At 35.1% G+C, this 19670-nt stretch overlaps 1 protein-coding gene across 1 annotated transcript; it reads right to left on the minus strand.

Annotated features, from left to right (window-relative positions):
* Positions 1-11512: 11512 nt before the first annotated feature.
* On the minus strand, positions 11513-13023 carry LOC101243680 (uncharacterized). The gene is made up of 2 exons (XM_004252157.2): positions 12418-13023; positions 11513-12295 (listed from the first exon to the last, which is right to left on the minus strand). The coding sequence occupies exons 1-2, from the start codon at positions 13021-13023 to the stop codon at positions 11513-11515; spliced, it is 1389 nt and encodes a 462-aa protein (XP_004252205.2).
* Positions 13024-19670: the final 6647 nt, after the last annotated feature.

Raw genomic sequence — 19670 nt, forward strand, 5'->3', positions numbered from 1 at the left:
TAGAATAGCTATGTGGCTGAGTGTCTTTTAGTGGGAGAGATGTTGTGTTGTCTTATCTCATATGTATACCTGTTTGTTGTCTACTAACCATACCTTCTTTCTTTTTTTTCTTTTTGGGGCCATTATCAATATCTTTATTCTTACATTTACCTGTCATCTAATTAGTAACAAAAACATTCAAGTCAAAGGTTGTTAGATATTGAAGATATGAGAGACAAACATCATCCAGTAGCTTATCTAGCAGTTCATCACTTTTTAAAATAAAATAAAGCCACAACCACAAGTACAAAATAATATCGAAAACAACATCCAACAAAAGGCACACGAGAACATATGAAGTTGAAGTTATTGAAATTAAAACAAAAGGCACACAAGGATAGATTTATAAATTACTCTTTGTATCATTAATAAATCTATAAAGCAATCAATACAGAGATACAATGGTAATTACTAATCCTCCTCGTCCTCATCCTCATCCCCATCCTCATTCCCATCCTCATCCTCATCCTCATCCTTGTCCTCGTCCTCGTCCTCATATTCATCTTAATCCTCATCATCATACTCAAACTCATCCTCATGAATTGTTGCATTTGCCCCTTAATTTGTTATTTCTTCCATATCAACCTCTTCTAATATGTGTTCAGGATGCTCTAAATTATTTTCTAATTCAATATCGACGGTGTGGTGAACAATTGATGAATCATCATTTTGGTATGCAACATCCAACACGTTTTCAACTTCCACACGGCCCATGGGTTTGGTTTTAATAACCACCCACCAATCAGCTTTATCTGGACGCAAGGGATAAGGAACATAGTACACTTGCTTAACATTTTGTGCAATAATAAAAGGATCATAAGCTTCATATTCCCTTGTGTGCTTTACTTCAATGATATTATATTGTTTGATTTCTCTCGTACCTCTTTTGGGGGTTGGATCAAACCACTTGCATCTAAATAATATAATTTTTTTTGTAAGCCAACCGGAATACTCCATTTCCAAAACCTCCTTGAGTACCCCATAATAATCAACTCCATCTAGATTTCCATCACCACCTTTTACCCAAACTCCACTATTGTTAGTTTTTTTTATATTTGGAGTATTCTTCAGTAGTGAATTTAAAACCATTAACAACATACTTATTCATTGAATAAGTCTTGATGGGTCCCCAAGAAATGTCCTTCAAAAATTAGTCAAATTGACCATTTTTTGTGTCATAAATCTATAAATATTTAAAAAGTAAGAAATTAGCATCAATTAAATATAAATTTATTTAATAATAATAGTATTATGAAAATATTATAAGGCTTACGTAATCTTGAAACCACTTTGAGAAATTCTCAAATACTCTTTCATTGCCATATAAATGCACAAAGTAACTGTCAAAGAAGATGTATATTGAGTTAATTGTTTTGTGTTGTAATTACATATTTTAGTGAGAAAAAAAACTTACTCAACAAATGGTTTAACTTGTGGGCAATTCAATAAGACATGTGTAGATGCAGACTGCAACTCAATGGCACTAAGATTCCTCCTTGTGCGTTTTTTTGAACCTTTGCCTGGTTGATTGAAGATTGATAGTGGCTTCATAGTCTCACCACCATCGTCATGGCAGTTGGGTCTATTTTGAAAGCATGACACAATTCTTTTAAAGTAATAAGAACAAAAATTAGTTATCTCCCTACAAAGATGGAATTGAACCATTGAGCCTTCAACTCTATGATTTTGTTTCATGCCCCGTTTAGAATTTCCAATAGTCCTACATTATACATTGTTATCATTGATTTAAACAACATATTAATATAAAAATATTATTTGTTAAATATTTACCTCTCAAAATGTAACGACCTGTTTAGTCGTTTTGAGCAGCAGATTTTAGTTCTGGAAAAACAGGCTGAGGCGACGGACCCCACGACGGACCGTCGCAGGGTCTCGTTTCAAAACACTTAAAAAAATCTGAAATTGGGTACTGAAAATCGACTCTCTGAACTTCGTGACGGAATGACAGGACGGACCGTCACAGACTCTTCATAGAAATTGAGTCTCTGAAATCTGTGACGGGCAGCAGGACGGACCGTCGCAGGCGCGACGGGCCGTCACAGACTGCGTAATCCCAGTCTGGGTCGGATTTCTTGATACATTTTAAGGGACGTTTTTGACTATTCCTGCTTTAATTATAAAGTTAGTGGGTTAATGTTAATAAGTCTAATTACTAGGGGGTTAAAAGAGATAACCTTAAGTTAATTAGTGGGTTATTATTGCCATATTTTATTCTTAATTATATGCTAATTAGGGTAAAAGAAAGAGGGTTTGAATAAGAAAAAGAAAAGAACAGAAAGAGAGAGAAGGAGAATCGATAGAGAGAGACGAACGAAGAGGAAAAACACAAGGCTTTGGGAAATTCTTGCTTGATCACTAGTCTTCGGTGGAGGTAGGTTATGGTTTCTCTTACGATATTTGTAGTAAACTCTTAATAGCGAATGATATGTATTGATAATATTGTAAACCCTGCTATGTGCTTAATTGTATGCTTGCATTAACGTAATTATATAATTGTGATTATATAAGCATGATGAAGTTATTGAATCCCAAATCTTGCAAAACCCTAATCTACTTTGTTAATGATGATGCCTTGGTATAAAAGAAGGCTTGATGAACGAAAGTAGTGAGATTAGGGGATCGGGTGTCACGTTCCGACACCAGGATAGAATGAGGATCGGAGTGTCACGTTCCGACACCAGGATAGTATATGGATCGGGTGCCACGTTCCGGCACCAGGATAGAATATGGATCGGGTGTCACGTTCCGACACCAGGATAGAATGAGGATCGGAGTGTCACGTTCCGACACCAGGATAGTATATGGATCGGGTGCCACGTTCCGGTACCAGGATAGAATATGGATCGGGTGTCACGTTCCGACACCAGGATAGAATGAGGAGCGGAGTGTCACGTACCGACACGAGGGGAATAAAGATAATGAATCTTGAAAGATGATAATATATTCAAATCTAATGAACCTAATTCCCAAATGAGTATGATGAGGAGGCGTGAGTCCTCATTGATGTGCTTGGTGTTGTAACCAAGGGTTATGGTAACTGTAAATGCTGCATGCTAAGGATATTAGTTGATTTTATGATATTGCTTAATATATACTGTTTTCTATTTTGAGTTGGCCGATGATATCTACTCAGTACCCGTGTTTTGTACTGACCCATACTTTTATGTTTTCTTCTTGTTATTTGTGGAGTGCAGCAAACGTGCCGTCGTCTTCAACTCAACAGTAATTCTAGCCAGTCTTCGTCACACCGGATCTTCAGGGTGAGCTAACGCTTCTAGCTTGGACTGGATCTTCTCCTTCATGTCTTGATGCCTTGAACTTCCGGCATGGACTAGCTTTTATTTGTTTTAGCTTTTTAGAATACTCTTAGTTTAGTACTTTGATCATAGATGTTCTTGTGGTGATGACTTCCAGATTTTGGGGATAATAATAGTTATTGATTTTATTAATGAGTTTAAGTCTTCCGCATTACTTTCTATTGATATTATATTGAAATGTTAAGGTTTAGATTACTTGGTTCGCTCACATAGGAGGGTAAGTGTGGATGCCAGTCGCGGCCCGGATTTGGGTCGTGACAAACTTGGTATCAGAGCATTAGGTTCGTTGGTCTCATCACACAAGAACGAGTCTAGTAGAGTCTTAAGGAACGGTAGGGGGACGCCTTTACTTTTCTTTGAGAGGCTATAAGACTTTAGGAAAATTCCATTCTTTCATTCTTTCTTTCGTGCTATTACTTGGGTCCAATTGGTATCTAGGTGATACAAATTGGTATCTGACCATCTTCGCTCTCTTTCGCAGATGGTTAGAGCTAGAGCAACGACTACGCCAATACCAACACCAGCACCGGCGGGACAGGGTGCGTCTTAGCCAGCCACTGGGGCTGTAGCTCGAGGAAGAGCAGCGGCAAGAGGCCGTGGTAGAGGTCGTGGGAGGACGTCCTCTAGGGGAAGAGGACGAGCACCTAGCCCATCTGATACTAGGGCAGTGACTCCTCCACCGACTGAGGAAGTAATAAGAGAAGGGGAGGATGGGGAAAATGAACAAGTGCAGAATGAGGGATTGCCACCCCAACCTACCCCAAAGATGATCAATCAGGTTCTCGCCTATCTCAGCGGGTTGTCTGATCAAGGTCAGGCACCTCCAGTGTTTTCTGCACCAACACCTTCGGTTTCAGAGGTACAACATGCAGCCACTATAGCTCCTCGTATGGATGCCTCATTGGACATAGGCACGTTTCCACGTCTGACTACTGGGCCTATAATGACAAATGATCAGCATGAACTTTTCAGTAAGTTCTTGAAATTGAAACCTCCAGTCTTCAAGGGTGCTGAATCTGAGGATGCTTACGATTTTCTGGTTGACTGTCATGAGCTACTACACAAGATGGGTATAGTAGAACGGTTTGGTGTTGAGTTCGTGACTTATCAGTTTCAAGGGAACGCCAAAATGTGGTGGCGGTCACATGTTGAGTGTCAACCAACAGAGGCACCACCTATGACTTGAGCCTCATTCTCTAGCTTGTTTATGGAGAAGTATATCCCCCGGACTTTGAGGGATAGGAAAAGGGATAAGTTCTTGAGCCTAGAGCAAGGTAGGATGTCGGTCAATGCATATGAGGCTAAGTTTCGTGCACTATCCAGATATGCCACTCAACTTTGTTTTAGTCCACAAGAGCGGATTTGTCGCTTTTTGAAGGGGTTGAGGTCAGAGTTGTGGATTTCAGCCTTACAGGTAGCGGCTACAGCAAAATCCTTCCAAGAGGTGGTAGAATTCGTGATAGAGGTGGAAGGAGTGAAGCCAGATGACTTCACCACGACATCGACATCAAAAAGGTTTCGAAAGGGAGGTGAGTTTAATGGTTCTTACTCTAGAGGACAAGGTTCCGGAGGTTACTCAGTCCGACCAATTCAGTCTTCACTACAGACTGTAGTTGGGGGTCCACCTCAGACCGGTCAACACTTCTCTGAGAGACCTATGCTTGAACCGAGAGAGTGTTATGGATGTGGGGAGATCGGACACATTAAGAGGTATTGTCCAAAACAGAGTTACCGACCTCCAAATGTTAGAGGTAGAGGTGGTTATGGAAGAGGTCGTCATTCTGGAGGACGCGGTGGTCGAAGTAATGGTGGTCACCAAAACGGTCGGGGTGATGGGAAAACTGGAGCCATTACATCACAACATGGTAGGGGCACTGGACAGACAAATGATAGGGCCCATTGTTACGCTTTCCCTGGGCGGTCTGAAGCTGAGACATCTGATGTTGTCATCACAGGTAATCTTCTGGTTTGTGATTGCATAGCTTCTGTATTGTTTGATCCTGGATCCACATTTTCTTATATATCTTCCTCATTTGCTAATGGTCTAAATTTACATTGTGAATTACTTGATATGCCTATTCGTGTTTCTACTCTGGTGGGTGAGTCTGTGGTAGTTGAAAAGGTATATAGGTCTTGTTTGGTGAACTTTATGGGGAGCAACACTTATGTAGATTTGGTTATCTTAGAAATGGATGATTTTGATGTAATTCTGGGTATGACTTGGCTTTCTCCGCAATTTGCGATCTTGGATTGTAATGCTAAAACGGTGACGTTAGCCAAGCCTGGGACAGATCCGTTAGTGTGGGAGGGTGACTACACTTCCAATCCGGTGCGTATCATCTCCTTTCTTCGTGCTAAGAAAATGGTTAGTAAAGGGTGTTTAGCTTTCTTGACACATCTCAAGGATGACACTACCCAAGTGCCTTCGATTGAGTCGGTTTCGGTAGTCCGCGAGTTTTTGGATGTGTTCCCTGCAGATCTTCCTGGTATGCCACCAGATAGGGATATTGACTTCTGTATTGATCTTGAACCGGGTACTCGCCCCATTTCTATACCCCCTTATAGAATGGCTCCCGTGGAGTTAAGAGAGTTAAAAGCACAACTTCAAGAGTTGTTGAGCAAAGGCTTCATTAGACCAAGTGCATCTCCTTGGGGTGCTCCAGTTTTGTTTGTGAAGAAGAAGGATGGGAGTTTTCGGATGTGCATAGACTACCGGCAATTGAACAAGGTAACTATTAAGAACAAGTATCCTCTTCCTTGCATTGATGACTTGTTCGATCAGTTACAAGGTGCTTGTGTCTTCTCTAAGATTGACTTGAGATTCGGTTATCATCAACTGAAAATACGGGCAACGGATGTGCCAAAGACTGCTTTTCGAACTAGGTATGGGCATTATGAATTTGTGGTAATTTCTTTTGGTCTTACGAATGCCCCTGCTGCGTTCATGAGTTTGATGAATGAGATTTTCAAGCCATATCTGGATCTCTTTGTGATCGTATTTATTGATGATATATTGATATACTCCAAGAGTAAGAAGGAACATGAGAAGCATTTGAGAATGGTGTTAGAGTTATTGAGGAAGAAGAAGCTTTATGCCAAATTCTCCAAGTGTGAGTTTTGGCTAGATTCAGTGTCCTTCTTGGGACACGTGGTCTCTAAGGAGGGAGTGATGGTGGATCCATCTAAGATTGAGACAGTAAAGAATTGGGTAAGACCTACTAATGTGTCAGAAATACGGAGCTTTGTTGGGTTAGCTAGCTACTACCGCCGATTTGTCAAGGGATTCTCTTCTATTGCTTCCCAACTGACGAACTTGACTAAGCAAAATGTTCCATTTGTATGGTCGGATGAGTGTGAAGAAAGCTTTCAGAAGCTCAAGACTTTGTTGACTACCGCACCCATTCTCACCTTGCCCGTAGAGGGTAAGAACTTCATTGTTTATTGTGATGCCTCCTATTCTGGTTTAGGTGCAGTACTAATGTAAGAGAAGAATGTGATTGCTTATGCTTCGAGGCAATTAAAAGTGCATGAACGTAACTATCCAACTCATGATTTGGAATTGGCTGCGGTAGTGTTTGCATTAAAGCAATGGAGACACTATTTATATGGGGTTAAGTGTGAGGTCTACACGGATCATCGTAGCCTTCAGTATGTCTTTACTCAGAAGGATTTGAACTTGAGACAGAGGAGATGGATGGAGCTACTAAAGGACTACGATATCACTATCTTGTATCATCCGGGAAAGGCTAATGTTGTGGCAGATGCCTTAAGTAGAAAGGCAAGGAGCATGGGAAGTCTAGCTCACATGCAAGTTTCTAGACGTCCATTGGCTAGAGAGGTTCAGACTCTAGCTAACGACTTGATGAGGTTAGAAGTAAACGAGAAGGGAGGATTGTTGGCTTGTGTGGAGGCAAGATCTTCTTTTCTTGACAAGATTAAGGGAAAACAGTTTGATGATGAGAAACTAAGCAGAATCCAAGATAAGGTGTTGCGAGGAGAGGCTAAGGAAGCAACAATCGATGAGGAAGGTGTTTTGAGGATTAAGGGAAGGGTATGTGTACCCCGAGTTGATGATTTGATCAACACTATTCTGACAGAGGCTCATAGTTCAAGGTATTCTATACATCCGGGTGCAACCAAGATGTACCGTGACCTAAAGCAACACTTTTGGTGGAGTAGAATGAAGCGTGATATTGTTGACTTTATTGCCAAATGTCCAAACTGTCAACAAGTAAAGTATGAACACCAAAGGCCCGGAGGAACACTTCAGAGGATGCCCATTCCAGAATGGAAATGGGAGAGAATCGCAATGGACTTCGTGGTTGGTCTTCCAAAGACGATGGGTAAGTACGACTCTATTTGGGTGATTGTTGATAGGTTAACTAAGTCTGCTCATTTTATTCCGGTTAAGGTGACTTACAATGTCGAGAAGTTAGCCAAGATCTATATCTCAGAAATCGTTCGGTTGCATGGGGTTCCACTATCCATCATATCAGATAGAGGTACGCAGTTTACTTCTAAATTTTGGAAAACATTGCATGAGGAATCGGGTACTAGGTTGGACCTTAGTACTGCGTTCCATCCTCAGACCGATGGTCAGTCTGAGAGAACGATTCAAGTGTTGGAGGATATGCTTCGTGCATGTGTGATAGAGTTTGGTGGCCATTGGGATAGCTTCTTACCCTTAGCGGAGTTTTCATACAATAATAGCTATCACTCAAGCATTGATATGGCTCCATTTGAAGCATTGTATGGTAGGAGATGTAGGTCCCCCATTGGTTGGTTTGATGCATTCGAGGTTAGACCTTGGGGTACTGATCTTTTGCGGGATTCGATAGAGAAAGTGAAATCTATTCAAGAAAAGCTTCTAGCGGCGCAAAGTAGGCAAAAAGAATATGCAGATCGGAAGGTTAGAGACTTAGAGTTCATTGAGGGTGAACAAGTCTTGTTGAAAGTTTCGCCAATGAAAGGGGTGATGCGGTTTGATAAAAGAGGCAAGCTAAGCCCAAGGTACATTGGTCCCTTTGAAGTACTTAAGCGAGTAGGGGAGGTGGCTTATGAGTTAGCCTTGCCTCCAGGTCTGTCCGGAGTACATCCGGTATTCCATGTGTCGATGTTGAAAAGATACCATGGGGATGGAAACTACATTATCCGTTGGGATTCAATTTCGCTTGATGAGAATTTGTCTTATGAGGAGGAACCTGTTGCCATTCTAGATAGAGAAATTTGCAAGTTGAGATCAAGGGAGATTGCATCCATCAAGGTGCAATGGAAGAATCGGCCGGTTGAAGAAGCAACTTGGGAGAAGGAGGTCGATATGCGACAAAGATACCCACATCTGTTTACAGATTCAGGTACTCCTTTTCGCCCTTGTTTTTCTTCTTGTGATCGTTTGGAGACGAACAATGGGTAAATTGGTATCTATTGTAACGACCTGTTTAGTCATTTTGAGCAGCAGATTTTATTTCTGGAAAAACAGGCTGAGGCGACGGACCCCATGACGGACCGTCATGGGCACGACGGACCGTCGCAGGGTTTCGTTTCAAAACACTTAGAAAAATCTGAAATTGGGTACTGAAAATCGACTCTCTGAACTTCGTGACGGAATGGCAGGACGGACCGTCACAGGTGTGACGGACCGTCACAGGTGTGACGGACCGTCACAGGTGTGACGGACCGTCACAGGTGTGACGGACCGTCACAGACTCTTCATAGAAATTGAGTCTCTGAAATCTGTGACGGGCAGCAGGACGGACCGTCGCAGGCGCGACGGGCCGTCACAGACTGCGTAATCCCAGTCTGGGTCGGATTTCTTGATACGTTTTAAGGGACGTTTTTGACTATTCCTGCTTTAATTATAAAGTTAGTGGGTTAATGTTAATAAGTCTAATTACTTGGGGGTTAAAAGAGGTAACCTTAAGTTAATTAGTGGGTTATTATTGCCATCTTTTATTCTTAATTATATGCTAATTAGGTTAAAAGAATGAGGGTTTGAATAAGAAAAAGAAAAGAACAGAAAGAGAGAGAAGGAGAATTGATAGAGAGATCCGAACGAAGAGGAAAAACACAAGGCTTTGGGAAATTCTTGCTTGATCACTAGTCTTCGGTGGAGGTAGGTTATGGTTTCTCTTACGATATTCGTAGTAAACTCTTAATAGCGAATAATATGTATTGATAATATTGTAAACCCTGCTATGTGCTTAATTGTATGCTTGCATTAACGTAATTATATAATTGTGATTATATAAGCATGATGAAGTTATTGAATCCAAAATCTTGCAAAACCCTAATCTACTTTGTTAATGATGATGCCTTGGTATAAAAGAAGGCTTGATGAACGAAAGTAGTGAGATTAGGGGATCGGGTGCCACGTTCCGGTACCAGGATAGAATGAGGATCGGAGTGTCACGTTCCGACACCAGGATAGTATATGGATCGGGTGCCACGTTCTGATACCAGGATAGAATATGGATCGGGTGTCACGTTCCGACACCAGGATAGAATGAGGATCAGAGTGTCACATTCCGACACCAGGATAGTATATGGATCGGGTGCCACGTTCCGGTACCAGGATAGAATATGGATCGGGTGTCACGTTCCGACACCAGGATAGAATGAGGATCGGAGTGTCACGTTCCGACACCAGGATAGTATATGGATCGGGTGCCATGTTCCGGTACCAGGATAGAATATGGATCGGGTGTCACATTCCGACACCAGGATAGAATGAGGAGCGGAGTGTCACGTACCGACACGAGGGGAATAAAGATAATGAATCTTGAAAGATGATAATATATTCAAATCTAATGAACCTAATTCCCAAATGAGTATGATGAGGAGGCGTGAGTCCTCATTGATGTGCTTGGTGTTGTAACCAAGGGTTATGGTAACTGTAAATACTGCATGCTAAGGATATTAGTTGATTTTATGATATTGCTTAATATATACTGTTTTCTATTTTGAGTTGGCCGATGATATCTACTCAGTACCCGTGTTTTGTACTGACCCATACTTTTATGTTTTCTTCCTGTTATTTGTGGAGTGCAGCAAACGTGCCGTCGTTTTCAACTCAACAGTAATTCTAGCCAGTCTTCGTCACACCGGATCTTCAGGGTGAGCTAACGCTTCTAGCTTGGACTGGATCTTCTCCTTCATGTCTTGATGCCTTGAACTTCCGGCATGGACTAGCTTTTATTTGTTTTAGCTTTTTAGAATACTCTTAGTTTAGTACTTTGATCATAGATGTTCTTGTGGTGATGACTTCCAGATTTTGGGGATAATAATAGTTATTGATTTTATTAATGAGTTTAAGTCTTCCGCATTACTTTCTGTTGATATTATATTGAAATGTTAAGGTTTAGATTACTTGGTTAGCTCATATAGGAGGGTAAGTGTGGGTGCTAGTCGTGGCCCAGATTTGGGTCGTAACACAAAAGGATACATCCATCTATATTGAACGGACCTCCAAGGCGTGCTTCATGCACTAGATGTACAGGAAGATGCTCCATCACATCGAAAAATCCAGGTGGAAGAATCTTCTCCAACTTATTCGTAATTACAGGAATATTCTGATCCATCTGAACTAGGTTGTCTTCCCTTAACGTATTAGAACACAAGTCCTTGAAGAACAAACTGATTTCAGTCATAGGTTTCCAAATTCTATCAGGCAAGCCACTAAATGCAACGGGGAGTAATGTTTCCATGAAGACATGACAATCATGACTTTTCATACAATGTAATTTTCCATGCTCCATATCAACACATTTTCCTAAATTTGAAGCATGTCCAGCAGGCATCTTAAGTTGCTCGACCCATTCACAAATTTTACGCTTTTGATCCCTTGTAAATGAATAACTAGCCTTAGGCTTGAAGAACTTGTTGTTCTGTTTCTCTTGCAACCATAGCTCTTTTCGCCTGCAATATTCAGGTAAGTCCATTTTAGATTTAACACTATCTTTTGTCTTTCCAGTGACATCCATTACTGTGTTAAATAAATTATCAAAGTAACTTTTTTCAATATGCATGACATCAAGATTATGTCGAAGAAGATTGTCCTTCCAATATGGTAACTCCCAGAATATGCTTTGTTTTGTCCAGTTATGTGCAACACCATATCCATCAAATTTATAGGGTTGTTATTTTGCGACCTTTGGAAAGTTTTGAACCCTCTCCCAAACTTGTTCTCCAGTTAAGATATGAGGAGGATAACCTTGTTCAACATAATTCTTTCTGAATGCATTTTTCATACTCCTAAACTCATGATCCATTGGCAAGAACTGTCGATGACAGTCAAACCAAGAATCATGTTTCAAAGTGAATGATTTAGTATTTTCCATACAATAAGGACAAGCTAACTTTCCCTCTGTCATCCGCCCTGACAACATTCCATATGCTGGAAAATCATTAATAGTCCACATTAAGGCAGCCCGCAAATTAAAATTCTGCTTAAGAGACACATCAAATGTTTCAACCCCTTGAACCCACAATTGTTTCAACTCATCAATCAAAGGTTGCAAGTATACATCAACCAATACTTTTGGATTCCGAGGGCCAGGAATGACACAATTGAGAAATATATATGGACTGGTCATACACATCTCGGGTGGAAGATTATATGGTGTTACAAATACATGCCAACAAGAATATGGTGCAGCAGAAACAGAATGTGGCGTGAATCCATCTGAACATAAACCCAATCTAATGTTACATGGTTCAGCTGCAAATTGTGGATGTGTTCTATCAAAATGCTTCCAAGCCTCTCCATCGGATGGATGACACATAACTCCAGGTGGTCTTCTATGTTCATGGTGCCATCTCACATGAGGAGCAGATCTATTAGACGCATACAACCTCTTTAACCTTGGAATAAGAGGTAAGTAATGCATTGCCTTAATAGGAACTTTCTTCCCACTAGCAGTCTGCTTATAACGACATTTTCCACAAAACTTACACGATTCTAGATCAATATCATCTTATAGTATAACATGCAACCATTTTCACAACAATGAATTCTCATCGATGACATTCCTAACTTTGATACCAACCTTTTGGCCTTATAGAAATTATCAGGTATCTCTAGATTTGGGTCAACTAAATTATGAATAAGGTCAATCACAGAGTCCATTGCCCCTTGAGGAATATTCCAATCTGATTTGATACTTAATAATCTAACCGCAATAGACAACTGTGAGTGTGGACTCCCCTCATATAAAGGTCGACTAGCATATTCCAATTGTTCAAAGAAAATTTTACATTCAACATTAGGAGCTTCTTCACCTTGATTAGCAAAATCAAAATCAGAATGCACACCAAAAGCATCTTGAACCATGTCATCAATTCTATAATTTTGTGCATTAGAATTCACATTGCTACTACTTTCACCAGGAACATAATGTTGGAATACATCAAAGTTATTATCAATTTCTCCATGACTAGTCCACACAGTGTATTCTTTTTTAAACCCATTTCGATAGATATGAAGCTCAACAACATCTGGTTTTTCATAATTCAAACATTGACATTTATTACAAGGACACTTAATCATACCACTACGTTGAAAAGGATCTAATGTCTTTGCATACTCCACAAAACCAATGACACCTTCTACAAATTTAGGTCTTATCCCCATTCGACCAAAATTAGTCATATTATACATCCAACTACGATCCATCTACATAAGAATCATAAATTAAATTTGTCAAGCACTAACACAATAGTTACAAATTTAACTTATTAACCAACTTAATGAATTTCTAAGTCTAATTAGTCTAGTTTTAACTAAATTCTAATACTATAGTAACAAGTTTAACTTATTAACTAACTTAACAAATTTCTAAGTTTAATTAATTTAGTTTAACTTAATACTAACACGATAGTTACAAACTTAACAAATAATTATTTCTAAAATTTAAAGCTAAGTGTCAACACTAGATGGACACAAATTGATTTTCAAAAGAAAATCAATTTTGTCATCAATAGGATCAACTAGTGTTGGTACTTATGCTTAACAAATAATTATTTCTAAAATTTAAAGCTAAGTGTCAACACTAGATGGACACAAATTGATTTTCAAAAGAAAATCAATTTTGTCATCAATAGGATCAACTAGTGTTGGTACTTATGCTTAACAAATAATTATTTCTAAAATTTAAAGCTAAGTGTTAACACTAGATGGACACAAATTGATTTTCAAAAGAAAATCAATTTTGTCATCAATAGGATCAACTAGTGTTGGTACTTATGCTTAATAAATAATGATAGGAACACTTTGTTTTTATTATGTTTCAGAATATTCAAAATTATATATTGTATATCAACTTGAAATATATCAAATTAAGTAAACATTCATGCAATGAAAAATAATCAGCATAGTACATGGCCTAAGTTTCAGTACTTTCTGGGGAACATTTCGTGAGTGTCTTCCTGCTTAATTATAAATGAGTTTCTTATTGAGTATTAACTTTCAATATCTTTGACATCATTGAGATCCTTAAATTAGTTATAATTAGGTCAAAAGATTTTCTTGATAGTCACCTTTTTTTCATGTTTACTTGGTGCTTGAAAGAACATTTTTCAGCTTATTAGATCAAGGTAGTATCACACACATTTTACCAATAGGTTCTTTTCATTAAAGATTCATAACAACATAAGTATATGTGCAAAGTTACAATATCACAATGAGATATAAATATATAATAATACAATCAAATTAACCTCAAACACCTCCTCAATGATCTAACACATTTAGTTTCAATAACCAAAAATAAATAAATTTACCTGGAGATGGAGGCACTGCTGAGGCGACTGCTGCTGCTGCGAGAGCTGGCGATGAGCGAGAGGGTCGCGAGGGCAGTGCTGCTGCGAGAGCTGGCGGCGGAGAGGGTCGAGAGGGCAGTGCTGCTGCTGCGAGAGCTGGCGGCGGAGAGGGTCGCGATGAGCGAGAGGGTCGCGATGAGCGAGAGGGTCGCGAGGGCAGTGAGAAAGAGAGAGAGGCGGTCACGAGCTGTGAGAAAGAGAGAGAGGCGCGCAGTCGTGACCAAAAATTAAGAGAGAGGGAAGAAAGAGCTATTTTAATTTTGGCTAGGTTTTTGGTGTTGTTTAAGAGACCTCATGAGGTCTCTAAATTTTTAAATATTTTAAATTATTATTTTTAATTTAACAAGTAGAGACCTCATGAGGTCTCAAATTGTTAAATTAAAAATAATAATTTAATTTAATTGAATAGTTAAAAAATTAGAGACCTCATGAGGTCTCCAATTTTATGAGAATTAGATTAAAAATTTAAAATTTTTAAATAAGTCAGATAAAAAAAATTATTCATTATATTAACCTCACGAGGTCTCTTCTACATTAAAAAAAAATTAAAAGATATTAATTTAAATAGCGACCTCATGAGGTCTCTTATTATTGACCTATTTTTGAGGTCTCCAGTTCTAGGTCTCTTTTTGGCCTCTTTTTAGTAGTGTACCCCATTCAATATATATAATTATAAATTATTTTACGATTTAATTGAGTAATAAATTGGGGAAGATGAAAGATTAGATAATTTATAGAGTTATTGGTATTGGAGAAGAGGAAAGATGAGATAATTTCGAGAATTATTGATATATTTTTTTAAAAAGTAAATAAAGAAAGGAAACAGTTTTTTTCTCTAACACGAAAAATCAAAAGTTCTTTAGGTATAAAAATTATCATCTGATCATCGTCTCCTTGGTTTTTTTAATTTCCATTTATTATTTTACTAGGGAATTTGACCCCGCGAAATAAAATAAATATAAAGGATTACTTTTTTTCAATCAATTATATAGCTCTCTTTATTTCCAAACGTAATATTATCACTTTATTTTTTTTATTATATATTAATTATGAAGATCGTTTTGAGATGACGATCGAAATGAAACTTAACAAATTTAACACCTATAATCTATTAAATGGGGGATAGTACATTATTAATCAAAATGTCAAATGTCAATATATATTTTCTTAGTAATTTTTTTGTTTGGACAGGTAGTTAATATGTCACTTTCTACATTTTATTGGAATATCAATGAGTTTGTATCTTTATATTACAACATATACTTCGATGTACTTTTTTTCTTGAGTATATAAGAATTATATTATAAAGTAACTGAAAAATACTAATAAAATTAATCTACAAGTCTTATTATTTTTTTTCATATTGATATGATAAAACTCCTTTGAATATTTCATTTTTCTATCATTTTTTTCCCTTTTCAAATATACAATTTAAATTTGTATGATTTTTGCATGAATCACATCTATTGTTATTTTAGATTCTTTAGTTGCATTTATATCAAAGATAATTGTTATCATTTGTCAAATTTGTTTTTTAAGAATGTTATCCAAAATGTTACGCTATTATCAAGTTTCAATATATTCAACCTCGAATGAGAATATGTTTTTTTACAAAAATTATTAACGCGTTTACTATATTTTAATCTATATATTTTATATGAAATATAAAGATAGATGGATTCATATAAACTACGTAAAAATATTTGATAGATAATAAACCTCTTCACATGTAATGTGTATAGAACAATAAAATTCAAAAGTTAATTAAATTGAATACTCTGAAAATATGTTTTCATTTCAAATATACTTCTTGCATTCTCAAATCAATGATTGCACCTCTTTCTATATAAATTAATACATAAACCCCCTAAGATATATACTCATTACTTAGTATATTAAAATAATTTAAAATTTTAATTTTAATTTTGTGTTTATTTAATCATACTAATATGTAAAGTTTTTATGTACAAAATTTTGTGTTTTATTTTTTAAAAATATATTAAAAATCAAATCAACTTAATTAGTCATTTGTATTCATCTTTTATTTAAAATTTTCAAAAGATACATATTTAACAAAAATAAATTAATTTATCAAATGCATGAATAATTTTTTTTGGCATATATGTTTGTCCTATTTTTAAATTTCATAAAATGTATATTAAATATTTATATTCACTATTTTATTTATTTTGATCTATATTTAATTATACTTCAAAAGAGTTACAAAATACGATTTTCATAGTATATAAAATACAAGTATTTAATATTATAAAATATTTGTGTGGAACACAATTAACATATAAGTAAACCAAAGCAAAAAAAGAGAACAATTTTGACTAAAAAATTATAAAATCTTCAATTATGGGATCAATATTTTCATTTATTAGATTTTTTTTTCAATTACTTCTAATAAAACGTGAAATAAAAAATAGATAAACTAAAGTGGAATTAAAAAAACAATAAATAAAATAACAAAAACATGATTCATCAAATTATATAATTTTTTTAATTGTTATTTTTTATTTTGGCAAATGAATTAAATATCTTCTATCATAGTTCATATATATATATATATATATATATATATATATATATAAACATTTTCCTCATCATGAGCACATCAAATGTGAATTAAGATACATTAACATTTGCCTCAAAAGGATTGTCTTACAATACACATTTATATAAATATTTATTAAGAAACACAATAAATTATCATAAGTTTATACATTTAAAATTTGAGAGTTATGAGGATTTATAAAGATTATGGAAATATGAATTTAGAACTAAGATTATGTGGCCAAGAATTGATCTCTTGAACATGACTAACTAAAAAGCAAGAAAAAATCAATATACATAATTCATAAAATTTTCCTCTATCATGAGTACATCAAATGAATTAGAATACAATAACATTTGCTTAAAAAAGGATTGTCTTACAATACACATTTATTTAGTTATTCATTGAGAAACACAATAAATTATCATAAGTTTACTCATTCAAAATTTGAGAGTTTTGAGGAGTTATAAAGATTATAGAAATATAAGTTATGAAGATAAAGAGATACATATTTCTTTGTTTAAGAAGGGAAAATTAATGAGATTAATTTTAGGGAATGCTAAATTCAAAGTTCCAATTATGTTTGTAAGATTAGTTTCTCCTTTATCTATTTAATAGGAGAAAATGAATAGGTAATAAACTTAAAATGTTATTAATAACAAATTATAATTAAAAAAGTTCTCTAATCGAAATTAATTTTATTAGTCACAAATTTACATATATTCTCATACGGTTTCATTATTAACTTAAAAAATACAAACTTTATATGTTTAATTAAAACAACAACAATGTAGTGTATTCTTACAAAGTGATACCGGGTGTGCTCAATTAGAATATATCATTAAAAATATTCAATAAAAAAATATTTATTCATTTATTTTGTGATTGATTACTAATATAATAGACCATATCATATATTTTTAGGGACAAAAATATTCAATAGATATTAAAAAAGTGTACCATAAATAATATATCTTTAATGCAACCATAGAAAAATCTAAAATATTAATTTTATTTATATATATATATATATATATATATATATATATATATATATATATATATATATATATTGTGCATCTTTTCATCATCATCAACAACAACAATGAATGAAATAACCATTTTTTTGTTCAAAATGAAGAAACAAAATAAAAGAGAACAAAACAATATCAGTTGAAATCAAAATAGTACAACAATGAATCTTCAAAATGTTTGAAAACCAATCAAACTTTTATACTACTACAACTCTCTATGCATGAATCTTCAAAATAATTAAGTTTCTTTCTTCATTTTGTTGAACTTGTACTAAATAATGTGATGAATCTTTCAAGAATATATCAATGATCTTCGTCAAAGTGAAGATCATATCATGACATCATCTTTTCTATGTCTTCTTTTTTTATTACTTAACTACATGATTGATGAAGAAAAAGATGAAGAAATAAAATTAAAAGATTATACTACTTAAAAGAAAGAACGAAAAAATGGAAATAAACATGCAACATCTCCATAGATGATTAGTATTTATAGATAAAATAAGTCCTAAAAATGGTTAAAAGGGAATCGAAAAGACATGATGTTTAAGTAGAGAATGTCAATAGATGGAGGTTTTTTGTAACTCATTTCATGTAATTACAATATTAAATATGATTGAATTTTATAATTAATAAAAAAAATATTTTATAAAAAGAATAAAAAAAAAAGAAAGAAACAAATGGAGGCCATATAGAGGTGTCACATCAGCAGTTTTGGATTCAAATATATATATATATATATATATATATATATATATTGATTATACAAAATAATTAAAACTTAATAAATATAGAATTATATTACAAGCATTTATTTTTAAAAAATCTCTCTTTTTTTATTTGAAGGGTGTTTTTGTAATTTAACTTTTAAGTTGGGAGCTTCCTCTTATAATAATACTAGTTCTCGAACACATGCAATGCACGTGTATTTCATACCATTTTAAACTACACGAACACACAGTCAACGAACATGTGTGCTCCAAGCATAGTCCATGTCCACATTTCAAAGTTCAAATATTCAAAGACATTCATAGATCAACTTGTACCTGAATTTGAATTTTATTGGAACAGAAACTTTTCATAAATAGATAATACTAAAAGAAGTGAATATGCTGCTAGCTTAGAAATAATACAAAAAGTGTTGGTCAATATTTGTAGCTAAATCAATTATATTGGAATAGATTTATCTAAAGTAAGACTCTTTTTAGAAGGAGAAATCTAACCAAAGAAGGCAGATTAAATAATTGGACAAACTCACCTAATAATACACTTTATAGAGTATTTAACGAATGTGAAAAGATTGACCAGAATAAATATTATTAAGAAGATTAAACTATGTCCAACCAATAAAATAAAGAAATTTTATATATCAAAATATGAATGAAAATGAAAAAAGTAGTTGGGAGATGAAAGAAAAAAAATTTAATGAGTGAAATAAATTTTTAAAGTTCCTACACACAAGAATTGTATGAAATAGTAAATTAAAGTTTTTCTTAGAAAAGTTAAATTTATACAATAAAATTATGAAAACATGAAAAGACACATAGAAAATTGAAAGGTCAAATACTATTAAAATAAATATAAAAAAAGATAGGGATGAAATTTAACTTTAAAAGATACATGAATCTACTTTAATTTCTTGTCTTTAAAGAATATTTACTCATTTGTATTTTTTCAAAATTTGTGTGAGTAATTTGAAAGGTCAAGATTTTGAAATGAGAATAAGAAGATCATATATATATATATATATATATGAAAATTATAAAAGTTTTAATTTAGTAAAGGGGCAAAATGGTAATTCAACTTTTTACTTTGGAGTAGAGCCGTCAATATGGGCTAGGCCCGTTGGGCCGGCCTGACCTAACTCGAGATTTAATTAGGGTT

Source organism: Solanum lycopersicum, chromosome 12 (genome assembly GCF_036512215.1).
Source record: "Solanum lycopersicum chromosome 12, SLM_r2.1".
NCBI classification, from domain to species: domain Eukaryota; kingdom Viridiplantae; phylum Streptophyta; class Magnoliopsida; order Solanales; family Solanaceae; genus Solanum; species Solanum lycopersicum.